This window comes from Sus scrofa, chromosome 8, assembly GCF_054392235.1.
Source record: "Sus scrofa isolate SSC_HxYL_T2T_F1_AM1 chromosome 8, Sscrofa_HxYL_maternal_Yorkshire_Landrace_v2.0, whole genome shotgun sequence".
In the NCBI taxonomy this organism is placed as follows: Eukaryota; Metazoa; Chordata; class Mammalia; order Artiodactyla; family Suidae; genus Sus; species Sus scrofa.
The window spans coordinates 6,675,274-6,688,697 of record NC_139390.1 but is presented as its reverse complement, the minus strand read 5'-3'; the positions used below and the strand labels follow the sequence as shown (position 1 = coordinate 6,688,697).

The 13,424-nt window shown below is 42.7% G+C and overlaps 1 protein-coding gene across 4 annotated transcripts in view; it reads left to right on the top strand.

Moving 5' to 3' along the window:
- Positions 1–13,424, top strand: part of CLNK (cytokine dependent hematopoietic cell linker) — a 206,379-nt gene that overhangs the window by 54,645 nt on the left and 138,310 nt on the right. For all 4 annotated transcript variants that reach the window (XM_021101017.2, XM_084973845.1, XM_084973844.1 and 1 more), the window contains exon 2: positions 2,333–2,385. In XM_021101017.2, the coding sequence (XP_020956676.1) occupies positions 2,375–2,385 (11 nt within the window). In that variant the 5' untranslated portion in view covers positions 2,333–2,374. The remainder of the gene's footprint in view (positions 1–2,332; positions 2,386–13,424) is intronic.

Here is a 13,424-nt window from a genome sequence, read left to right as displayed (position 1 = left end):
TGCCTTAGGTATGGCCCTAAAAACCAAAAAAAAAAAAAATTTAATACCCCCAAATCAAAATCGATAAGCCTACGTACCTGACTATAACATGACCAGTGTTGGAGAAGCTTGTGCACTTTTCTTTGTTATTCAAGTAACTGCAGACCCATATTTCCATGACATTTATAGCTTATAAGAGAGATTATTTCACACTTAAAACAGAGTTGGAAAAGGATGATGTGGGCGTTGCCAGTTATAAAGGAGGAGAGACCAAGTGTTGCTACAAAGTTACACACTGACTAGTTGATAACAGCACTGGAATAGAACCGAGTTCTTGACCTTCCAGTCCAGGGCACTTCTAGTAGTAGATGTCCCTTATTTCTACTACATTAGAGTCCTTTTTCCCACTACCGTGAATTGGACAACTTCCAAAGAGGCCTTGAATGAGTTAATCCACATACCATCCAGAGAGAACTGTCAGTGAATGACTATTTAACAGCCATATCCCATTTCCCGTGTCATTCATTGACCTAGAAGCACAAGTGAGAGATGTGCCTGTTGGAGAGAACATAGGGTATCAGAGGACCTGGAGTCCTAGTTCTTCAGTAACTTTTCTGCAGTCAGTGGTCCAGGATCACACAGCTCAAGTCCAAACCCCATCCTTTGTCAAGCATGGTCCTTGACAATCAAAACCCAGTGGACCTTCCCAAGCTCTTTTCCACATGCTACAACATCCAAGCTGCTGGCCTCTGTGGTCCCACCACGCTGTACAAAGCCTCTATATCACACTTTGCATTCATTCTATCATCTTCGTACCCTTGCAAATGGCATCCCATTTTCCCAGAACACCTTCCCTAATTCTAAGTCAAGAAGATGCTGGCTTCTTCTGCAAGATCCAGCTCAAGTATTAACTCTTTTATGAAGAATCCCCTGGCTATCCAAGGCAAAGTTAGGATTTGTTTTGTTTTCTTTGCATCTGTTTTTATAAAGCATTTTGATAAGAATCACCATAAGGGAAGGCAGAATCTATATTATCCTGGATTTTAGGCATGCCTGACGGGCAGGGAATGCGTCTCATTGGGCACAGTATTTGAACAAAGTTAGTTTTCAGTAAATGGCGCTTGGATAGATGAACAGATAGATGGGCAGACAGGTGGGTGGCAGACTGACTTAGAAATGCCTAAAGCTCAATGGGCAATTTGGCGATGGGCTAGGACATGGAATGTTTGAATCCTATGAATCTGGGCTCTTCTTGAAGATGAGTAATCATGGGCACATCATTCAACCTCTCTGAGGCTCATTCTCTTTAACAGTGAGACCCACTCTCTACCCGACTACACTCAGCTGGGAGCCCCAGGAAGCTGATGGATAGAAACCATGCCAGTGGCTCCTCACACTTGGCATCCTTTTGACTTTGGCCAATGACAGATAGTAGCAGCAGGATAGTCAAGACAGGAGGGGTGTGAGACGCAGATTTTTACTCCACCCACCATAGCTCCCCCCTGTGGGTCCCTCAACTAGAAGCTACAGTTCTTTTTCCACCAGCCCTATTTCTGGGTGCTCACCCACCAGCTCCCCTTCCTCCTCCAGGACCATGAAAGGTAACAGCCCCCTCAGGCCCTTCACTGTCCTTTATGGAGTCCCTAAGTCCTGCCTACATCTTTTAAACAGTCTCTCTTTTAAACCAATCTCAAATTATCCAATTTGAGGGTGCCATCTGTTTCTTGCTGGAACCACAGCTGATCCCCTGGGTAATATCCTTTATACCTCCCACCATCTCTGGGCGGATTAAATGTGATGACCATTGTAAAGCCCCTAGTGAATATTCCTGGGGTCTCTGCTTCTAATTTATATGGTAAGTGGGGCTAACGATCTCTCCTGCAAGCCTCAAATGAAATGTTCCCTCCTATGTGAAGCTGTATATACACGTAACTTCCAATGAATATTTCATTGGCAAAGTCACACTTTGAAAGAAAAACAGCCCTTCCCCTGCATGCACGTGGGCTCCCCTGAGCGGAGCCCAGACTAACCTGCCTGGGTGCCCAGGGGAAGTACACAATTGCACCCTAGGGAAAACCAGGCTCTCCCAAGCTAGGTCTACTCAGCTCCTGGGAGGCAGATGGGATGCATGCTGACAGAAAGAGGACAGCATGTCAGCATGTCAGGGAAGAAGCCCCCTCCCCCACCCAGCTCCAGGAATAAACCAATTATCGACCTGGATTGATTCTCTTCCTGCCGTTTCCTCTAAGCTGCCACCTGTATCCCGTTTTAACAGGAAGCGACGGCAGCATGTTCACCAGAATTAAAACATGATGGGTAAGGCCCCGTAATGAGCTTACTTTTGTTTCCACAGGCTGAGTTGAAGATCCCTCTCCTTTGCCGGGCGCCAAGAAAGATGCACAGGCAGTTAAGTACCGCGATGTCGCTGTGAGCGCGAAAGTCCCGTCTCCCAGTGGCCACCGGAGTCAGATCCGGAGGGGACACTGAGGAAGGATCCAGGGTGTCCTCAAGGAAAGGCCGGCTGAAGGATGTGTGCGTGGTCAGGATGTGGTCAGCGTCCCGCTAACAGCGATTTTTGTGGGCAGGCCCCCTGTTCTCGCCCAGCAGAGATGTGCAGGCGTGGGGTCGGGCAGAGACCCAAGGGGAGCACCCGGAAATGCCATCCCTCACCTCACACCCGGTGTGAAGTGAGACTACAGCAGTTTGCACCCTTACTCCCACTGCAGAGAGCCTGGAACCCCGCTTTCTTTCCGCGCGATATCCAGAGGGGTGATGTGTCAGTTTAGAAGATCCGAATGTGTATCCGAATCGGCAAAAATTCATCCCATTGCAGATGTCTGTGATTATAATGAAAAGAGAGCAGGGCTCCATTTATAAGAAATGCGGATGATGAAACACAAAAGATCTTTAACTTGAGAAAAGTGAGTGCCCTAATTTTAAACTCAATCTCTCCTCTACTTATTTGCTTTCTTTTGCCAGGGGGAAAGCTGGCATGGTTTTTCTCCTGTGTGTGAAACGAGCAGCCCTTGTGGGAGAAAGAAACACGCGCTTCAGACTCAAGCAGACCTAGTGTAAATCCTTTGCGTTGGCCCATCATTTTATAGCTGGGTGATATTCAGAACGTTTACCGAACTCCCAGGATATTTGAGAAGTCCCTTAACCCGCCCTCTGAAAAATAGGATCCGGCCTGGGGAGGAGGACTGCCTGGTTTCTGGGTGGATCTCTCCATCCTAGAGGGAGCCTGGCGGGCAGCCCAGAATAACCAGCTGAGGCCAGAGTCTCACAGGTGGGCCCTGGGCACATGGTTGGTGTCCAGGCTGATAGAGAGGCAGTAGCCCCAGCATCAGACTCACATCCCTATTTGCGGGCAAAGTGAGGTTACTTTAACAATCTCTGAGAGTTCCATCATGGCTCAGTGGTGACGAACCCAGCTAGTATCCATGAGGACACAGATTCAATCCCTGGCCTCGCTCAGTGGGTTAAAGGATCAGCTGTGGCTGCGGTGGAGGCCAGCAGCTACAGCTCCAATTTGATCCCTAGCCTGGGAACTTCCATGTGCCACAGGTGCGGCCCTAAAAAAGACAGAAAAAGAACAAAACACACATTCTCAGCAATATTTGCTATGAGTTTCCATCTGGCTTTGAAGTCATGAATCCCTACCCTTCAGCCCTTGCTTTTATTTCTGTCATTCTACCTGGGCCAACAGTCTCCTTCATAAAGAGAAAAGGCATCTCCTTTTCATGACTTTAGGTAGCTTTGTCTTTCAGCCAGGCTGTGGCTCCCTGACACAGTCTCACTGAGCTTCTTTAAGGGCAATTCTTTGAGTTCAGCTTTAGAGTCATATCAGATAAGAGGCCACCAACATGTAGACGAGGAAACAGACCCAACCATAATTTCATAAACACTTGTTGTCTCCTCTAAGGATGCTGAACCAAAATCTGTACTTTCACAAGATCCCAAATTGATTTACAGCCACATTAAAGTCTGAGAAGCATCTGACAATAGAACAGTAGTTCCCAGAGCTCTCTCCCCACACATGTCTCCAATATTGGTCAAGCTATGACTCAGAGAAGGTATTTACATATCGGATGTTGCAGAAGCATAAAATGGAAATTTGCTGCCCTGCCCCACCACGCATACACAGACACACAAATACACGCACATACACACACAGGTTTTTCTTCTGCTATGCCTTTGGGGAGCATCCCCTTCTCTGAGAAACTCATTAGCCCAGTTAATTCAAGACAGTGGATTTTAAACCTGGCTCTGCTTTTTTTCTGCCTCTTTGTGTAATATTTCGAAATTCCAGGGTGCCTACTTTTAAAACTTATATTGTTTTCAGTTATGTATTCAATAGTACTGTTTTATACTGTGACCAGTGTCCCGCAGTCATAAGTCCTCTTCAAAAGCAGTGTAATTTGGAGTTCCAGCGGTTAACGAACTTGACTAGTACCCATGAGGACCAGGGTTCGACCCCTGGCCTTGCTCAATGGGTTCAGGATCGGGCGTTGCTGTGAGCTGTGGTATAGGTGGCAGATGAGGCTCGAATCTGGAGTTGCTGTGGCTGTGGTGTAGGCCGGCGGCTACAGTTCCACTTGAACCCCCAGCCTGGGAATCTCCATATGCCACTGGTGCGGCCCTAGAAAGACAAAACAAAACAAAAGCAGAGGGTCTTAAGGCTAGCGTTTAATCAGGTTCACGATCCTTTATCCATAATACCAAAGGCAAGAGGCTTCAAAAAACTGAAATTCTTTTGTAACTAATTTGAGGACAAAACTTGACCTACAGTGAGGTGAGGTTATATAGTTTCTTCATTTATTTCACTTAGTGTAAATACACACTGTTTTGATGCAGAAATATTAACGTATTTAATGAGCACGTGTTGCTACAGAGCTTACTGGGCATCTTACATAGTAGTCAATACATGCACAATATTACTTTTCTAAAATCCAAAATATTCTGAATCCCTAGGCCTAAGGGCTTTGGATAACAAATGGTGGATCAGTATTTTATCTGCTGGTTTATTTTATCCTGACCTTGGTATTGGACATTTCAGTAGCTACCTATAAAGTTTTATGAGGCAGTTTTATTGCCAAGATTTAACTTAATACTTTATACTCTAGAAGTATTAGAATAGGCTGTATCACCATGGTTCCTAGCATGCAATGCTATATCCTGTCACATGTAACCCAATTATTCTGTGGTAGTTGAGTAGTACATAGGAACACAGGTTCAATCAAATGATCTAACAATAACCTAGTATTTATTTTCTTCAGGAAACTTGTATTTCATGTCTATTTTGGAAAGAGTTTGATGTTAAAAAAAAAAATAGAATCTGTCTCAAAAAAGAGTCTTAGAGGAGTTTCCGTGGTGCAGCAGGTTAAGGATTTGGTGTTATCTCTATAGCAGTGTAAGTTCGATCCCTGGCCCAGCACAGTGGGTTAAGAATCTGGCCTTGCCTCAGCTGAGGTATAGCTGAAGCTGTGGCTGGGATTAGATCTCTGTTCCAGGAACTTGTGTATGCTGTGGGTGTGGCCAAAAAAAAAAAAGAGAGAGAGAGAGAGAGAGAGTCTTAGAGGTTTTCAAGCTTCCACATATGGTTGTAACTCCATTAGCAATAGCTCTGAGAGCTAGAATTAAGACTCTTCTTTTTTTTTCCAGCATGCATATATAATTTTTATAAGGAAATTTATACTGCAGTTCAACCAACTACCAAACCTATTCCAACTTTGTAACACAATATTGTTTTACTATCAAAATTTTCTACCCACTCCTGTCCTGAAAACATGCCTTTTGGTTTTTGTTGATTTTTTAAGCATTTAATTTTATGACCATGCCCATGCCACATGGAAATTCGTGGGCCAGGGATCAAATCTGAGTCACAGCTGCAACCTATGCCACAGCTGCAGCAACACCAGAACCTTTAACCCACTGCACCAGGCCAGGAATTGAACCCACACTTCTGCAGCAACCTGAGCTGCTGCAGTCAGATTCTTAACGCACTGCACCATAGCAGGAACCCCATGAAAATATGTTTTTAGGTGATTATGCTCTATAGAGAAATAGAATATAAGTAACTTGTTGGGTTGTTCCCACATGATGGTTTTTTTTTTTTTAAGTGTACAGTGGTTTTTGGTATATTCATAGAACTGTGCAACCATCACCCACAATCCATTTTAGTATTTTCATATTCTTTATGTGTTATAGATACAAGTCTCATATCTGACGTCTGAACATTTTTTTAATTTTATTGGAATATGGTTGATTACAAAGTTGTGTCAATTTCAGAGGTACTCCAAAGTAAATCAGTGACACATCCATGTAATCCATATACATATCAGATGTCAAAACAGCAACCCAAAAAGAAACCTTTTACTGTTTAAAGACTCTTCTCAAATAGTCTTAGGATGAAGGCTCACGGGAACAGTGACTTGTACAAGTGTGAGAAAGGGCTGCTTTGCACTGACGTCAACACAGCCAGCTTCAAGCCAATGTCAATTGTTAATCATTAAGCAAAATCGCAGTATTTGCTGCAATACTTTTCTCACTTGAATCTAGCATCCCGTTATGAGAATGAAAGGTAGAAAGAATGAAAAATTCCAGAGGCCAGTAGTGCCCACAGGCCAGGCACTCTGCTAGTCATTTTGCATGAGGCTCTGTGCCATGCTCTCCGGCGACTGGGCACTAACACGCCCTTCCTTTGTTGCCAAATAAGACCCCCCACCTTGAGGTAACAGCCTTTCCAGTTCCGAGTCAGTTAAAGCCACATCTCTCTGACTCCAAAAACTACGATCTTTGTGCCATATTGAACAGTTTCGCCATGATTAGGAAAACCATCCTTGTACATTCCTCATCAGGGACACATTTTCCATCCGAATGGCTGTTCTGCTCATGAGGGGCATATTTTCTCTTTGAAAACTTGCCTGATGAAATTCACCCCATCACCAGGTGGCAATGGCTATTGGCTCCTCTTGAAAGGGCCCAGTTCAAGGTCTGGTACACAGAAAATGCCCAATAAATAATATTCCCCTTTACATGTATGCTTGATAAGACTCTGTGTAAACCCCAGCTCACTATTTTCCGTTATGATTTATGCGAACACCCCTGCCTTTGACCTCAGGGAGCAACTGAATTTTGATTTGCAGGCATTAATAAGTGTAAATCCCACTGGCTCTTGGGGAAATGAGAAGCAGCAATTTTAGTATCCTGAGATCAGAGTCTTGCACCCAGCAGAGTAGTCAGTATGGCTGGCTTCCCAGTTACCCGGTAATTATGAACCAACTCTCAGGCCAACCAGACTTGTCCACTGGTGCTCTCAAAGTCGCATCACTACGATCCAGCTTCGTTGTTGGCTGGCAATTAAAAAGTTACCAGCTGTGAGAGAACATAGCTGAGATATGGTGAGAGTTGACTCAAGGTTGCAGACATGGCCAGGGGTACCTTTGCAGGAGCAGCAGGTGTGGTTGGCCCTGAGACTCACGAAGATGGGTGGTGATGGGGGAACAGAGGGTTTTAAGATAGGCTTTCTTCTCTCTTAATGGCAATATTGCCAGCTGGGGATGGAACTAGCTGACTTACCTACCACCACTTGGCTAACTTCCAGCTGAACAAACTTAGTCTCCTGCTAACTAGCCACAAGGCTGGACTTTTCATACTTACGGCCTCTAAAAATATCACAAAGAATAGAGAAGGTTGTAACGTATTTAAACATGAGTTTATTGTCATCATTCAAGTAATGTATAGTCATTGTAGAAAAATTTTTAAATGCAAATATATATATATATATTTCATATATATATATATATGAAAAAATACCATTCAAAGCACTGCAAAGTGGTCAACAGTACTGGGTATTAGCTTGTGAGCTTTCTTATAAAAGTGTGCATCCTATCTTGGTTTTGAAATTTAACACATCAGAAGTATTGTCCAGTGTACTAACGTCGTTTTTATAGCTATGCAATCTTCTACCATTTAGGCAGCTCATATTTAGAGTCTGCCACTGCTGGAAAATAACACAGCCGATGAACGAGTTTGAAAATCTCTCTTCATCTAACCATGTCCAAATGTGGAGACGCTCTGTTTTGTGACCTGGTAATGAGCAAAACCAATCAGCACAGGGAGTTTTGAGTCAGCCCAGTGTTCGGAGAAGCTGACCCCCAATGCCAGTTTATAATCATCATGTAAATCATGCGGTGAAATTGGAAATAAGACCCAGCCTTATGGTCGGATCCTCCAGAAAGGCCAGATTAGCAGTGGCCTGCATATTCTAGTTTACGCATACCTGACATCTCCCCACAAATAAGATATGGAAAGAGAGAAAAGTCAACTTCATGAAAACCTTTGTTTATATCCAACTGCACCTGATAACCAAAAAGGTGAAAATACTTCCAAAAGTTTGGGATGGATATGATTTGAGGCCAATATCAGGACTTTCTGGAAGATGAATCCCGTGGAAAGAGAGAAAGAGATTTCTTGAAAGCCTGGCTGGCTGGGAAGTTCAGAATTCCCGGAGAAAGGCATCCAGGTTGCAAACTAGGGCAAAGGAGCTTTCTTAAAGGCTAAATATCAAGTAGAAAAGTCTGAGCATCTCCTGCTTGATTCTCTGTTCTCAACTTCAGGTCTTCCCTATTATTATTTTGGGGAGGGGATGTACTTTTAAGGTATGTATTTTAGAAACTTAAAAATAATTCTGTTGAATTAATCCAAAAAAACAGAGGTATTAAAGTCCAACACTTACTTGGCTCCCATGGTGAGGAGGCCAAATTAAGAAGGTGAGGGTTAAAAAAAAATCTAAATAGGGAGTTCCATTGTGGCTCAGTGGTAATGAACCTGACTAGTATCCATGAGGACACAGGTTCGATCCCTGGCCTCGCTCAGTGGGTTAAGGATCCAGCATTGCCATGAGCTGTGCAGTAGGTCACAGATGCGGCTGGGATCTGGTGTTGCTGTGGCTGTGGTGTAGGCCAGTATCTACAGCTTCAGTTCGACCCCTAACCTGGGCATTTCCATACGCTGCAGGTGCAGCCCTAAAAAGAAAAAAAAAAAATTTTTTTTAAAGAAGGTGCGCGTGTAGCAATTTAACGGGAATGTCAGCGGTGCCGCTTATGCGCTGTGCCATTTTAGGCAGTCATGTAGTCTCTCCGAGCCTCATTCTCTTTATCTGTTAAATGAAAATAGTGATAGTAACCATGTACGAGGGTTGCTGAGATGATTAAGTGACTTAACATGTGCAGTTTGTTTTGCACTGTGTCTGGCACGCGGGGAGCAGTCCATAGGCGGCACCTAACAGGTGGACTTTCTAAACGTGGCGGCGATATCTCCCACCCCGTAGGCTCTAGAGCAATGCTGTTTGGACAGTCCCATTCGGAGGTGAATCTGTTTCTCCACCTCCTTTAACTTGTGAGGGCCTGGGGCAGTGCTGACCAATGCAATATGACAGAAGGGACCCTGTGCTAAGTCTGGGCAGAGGCTTTAACAGCCAGGCAGCTCTGCTTAAAGCCTTTGGAAGTCCACTTTCATCCGTCACATGCTGTCACCGCCCTGCTGTGGGCAGCTCCAGCCATGTGGAGACAGCCCCACGGAGAGACAGGGAGGCTGAGGGACACCAGGCACTGGGGCCCTGGACGTAAGAGTCAGAAGCCAGCTTGGGAATTCAGCTCAGTCCAGCTTTGAGGTTACCATGCAGCAGCATGTCAGGACCTCAGAGGAAGCCATCCAGCTGAGAACCAGGAGAGAGAAAAATAGATGGTTTTCTAAGCCATCGCTTTGGAGTGGTCATGATGCAGCAAGAGATGAAGAGACACAGACAGCATCATCGCAGTTATTACCTTACACAAAACACTTTGGGGTTAGGTATTCAGGAGTCACTTAGAGATTTGTAGGACTTAATATCCCATCTTGAAGAACGTCCATTCTAGATGAAAATGACAATAAACCAACAACTAATTAATAGGGGGGAGCAGTACGCTAATAAAAGGTCCTTTGTTCCCAGGGTATGCAAAGTGCTAAGGGGACCCAGAGCAGTGTCTGCTTATTCTGTGCAGGGGCAAATTTTGGAGGGGACCATGGTGATATTTGAAGAGACATCCTCAGAGGAGGGGAGTCAGTCGAGCTGAGTTTGGAGAATGTGGAGTGTTACTGTAGCAAATGGAAGAGAGAACAGAGATAAACTTTCTTAAGGAATTACTACAGCTGGAAAAGCTCGATCAGGATTTAATCTTATAGAGAGGAACATTCAATTGACTGACAATGTGAATTTTGTTGCTTTAAAACTGAATCTAATTGGAGAGAGAATTTCTGGACTTACAATGGGTAATGAAATTCTCTTTCCATCTCTCTTAATAGGCAGGGAAAAGGAGCTTCAATCCATTACCAGAAGAAGGATAAAGGCCTGAATCTGGGTTGCACTGTTTAAAATCTCCTATTAGTGGGATGGATTTTTGTTGCCCGGCCATGTTGTCTTTTGGATAGGCTGCAACTAGAGGCATTTGTCCTGTTACTTGGTACCATTGCTGTAGTTTCAACAAAAATCCTTTGAATAATGAAAATTCTACATCCAGGTCGGTTTCTATGGACTTTTCTAAGGATCCTATCCGCTGGGAACCAAGCAATTTTATGAGGAGGAAACACCAAGTCTTTCTCTGCCATTTCAGCAAGCTTTCATTTTCTTCCTTCGTTTTCTGCAATTGTTTAAATATTGAATAGAAACAAAAGAATAGTCATCAAATATGCATGAGGTTTAAAGAACAATAAAACACTCAGATTTGTGCACTCATTCTCGGTTTTTAAAAATTACTATTATTTTTGCCATTTTCATTTACTTTTCTGTGATCACAACTCCTCACCACCACCAGCCCCACAGGGAAAAACTGTCCTGAATTTTGTGATAATCATTCACTGTTATTTTTAATTTTACAACATATGGTTGTATTGTTAAGAATAAGTTGTTTTTTGTTTTGCTCGTTTTTGAACTTTAGGGTAAAAAAAAAAGATCATACTGGGGTCTGTGTTGTACCCAGGCTACCTGGTTTTAGACCACGGGTTCCACTGTGAGATTCTGAGCAAGTTAGTAAACATTGCTGTGTCTGTTTTCTCAACTGCCAAGTGCAAATAATAACGGTGCTTCTTTTGTAGTGGTTTTGTGACCATTAAAAGAGCTAATTTATATGAGACATTTAGATCCAAATGGAGCATGGTGTGGGTTCTACACATATTAGCTCATATCAGTTTATAAGCTGTTTTATAACTGCCCAATTTACATTTTAAACAAACACAACCCCTGCTACTGTGGATAACCATAATTCCTTCTATTTCATGGCTGTATAAGAGTTCCTTATGTGCATACAATACTATTTAGTTATCACTATCCAGTCAATAGACATTTGGATTGTTTTCCAGATTTTGCTTTACATCGATGCTGCTAAGAACATTCTAGTTTGTGTTTTGGAGTATATATTCAAGAGTATCTGCATGTAAAGCTATATTCTCAGGATGGAAATCTCTGGGGCCCAGGATACCCACAGCTTTCATTTCCCAGACAATGCTGCCATTTCCAAAGTCAGCAGGCCATTTGACCCTCCCGCAAGTGTGGGAGGTTACCTGCTTCCTACCTCTCCACCCCTCCATACTGGCAGTTTTCATGTTGGCCAAACTGATGGGTGGTCTTCTGTTAACTGTAGATGGGGTTAAGCATTTTTTTCAGATATTCATTAGTCTTTATGTTTTTCTCATCTGTGCACAGTGCTAATTCAAATCTTTTGCTCACTTTTCTGTCAGCACGTTTCTGTCTTACTTTTCAGATTGATTTGTGTGAGTCATTGATTTATTCTGCACACTTTTCCCAGTTGGCGACTTGAATTTTCATTCTCTTTAAATGTTTTCTTTTGGTGATGATAATTTTCAGGCAGTTGAGCATAACTTTTTTTTTCTTTGCAGTTTTTTTTCTTTATGGACATGCCCACAGCATGTGGAAGTTTCTGGGCTAAAGGTCAGGGGTCGGATGGGAGCTGCAGCTGCCAGCCTACACCACAGCTCACGGCAACACCAGGTCCTGAACCCACTCAGCAAGGCTGAGGATCAAACCTGCGTCCTCATGGATACTAGTCGGGTTCTTAACCTGCTGAGCCACAAGAGGAACTCCCTTTTTTTTTTTCTTTTAATTTGTGGAATTTGTGTATTGTTTAAAGAAACTTCGCTTACCCTGAGATCCGTGAGATAGTCTCTTTTATTGAATACCAGACGTCATAAAATTTGTCTCTCACTTGTGGGTCTTTAATCAGCCTGGAGTTGATTAATCTGTGGGTAAAATGAAGTAGAGGAGGATCTTTTTTTTTTTTCACACATATGACTTACTCAACATCATGTATTAAAAAGCCTATCCTTTCTACACCGATCTGCAATGCCAACTCCGTCATATCAAATTTTCTTATGCAGGTAGATCTTTTTCTGGGCATTCTCTACTGTGTCAAGATTAATGCATCCACACCATGTCAGCTACACAAGTTCTAATTAGTTTGACTTTGTGGTAATTCGTGGTGTCTAGGAACTTACACCTCCTAGTTTGTACTTCATCAATGAACTGGCTCTTGAGTATTTATTTGTTAATGTAAATGTTAAAATCTGCCTGTCAGTATATCCACACATACAGCCTTTCACGGCTTTGATTGTAATTCCTCTGAATCTAGAGATAACTTTGAAAAGAAATGGCATCTTTAGGACACTGAGTTTTCCTGTCCATGGACATAATATTTTTCACCAGAGAAAGAGAGAGAGAAAACTTCTTCAATGTTACTAAGTGTTTTATAATTTTCTCCCCCAAAGGACTGGACTTTAAAATCTTTTGGAAGACTTGTTTCTAGGCACTTTAAATATCTTAGTGATATTATAAAGGTTAAAATATCACAATTTTGTGTGTTCATGTTGTGGCTAGTGTTTATATTTTTATAGATCATTTATAAAATGTGCTTGCAAAATGTTTTATCAATTTCAGTTTATTCTTTTGGTTTTTCTGTGTAGATGATAATGGTATCTGTAAATAATTGAATCTTGTTGTTTCCTTTCCATTTTTTTACACTTTTTTGCCTGATAGTACTGATAGGATCTCTAAACAACGATAAATTAAGGAGGTGAGAGTAAGCACACTTTTTCTTTTTCATTTTTTTTTAATTTTTTAAAAGTTTTACTGAAGTATAGTTGATTTACAAGGTTGTAGTAATTTCTGCTGTATGACAAAGTGTACACATACCCATTCTCTTTCAGAATTTTGTCCCACATAGATTATCACAGAATACTGGGTAGAGTCCTCTGTGCTGTATAGCAGATCCCATTGGTGAATCGTTCCATATACCTCAGGGTGCATATGCCAATCCCAAATCCCCTGTCCATCCCTCCCTACACCCCGCCCCCAATATGTCCCCTCTGGGAACCATAAGTTTGTTTTCAAAATC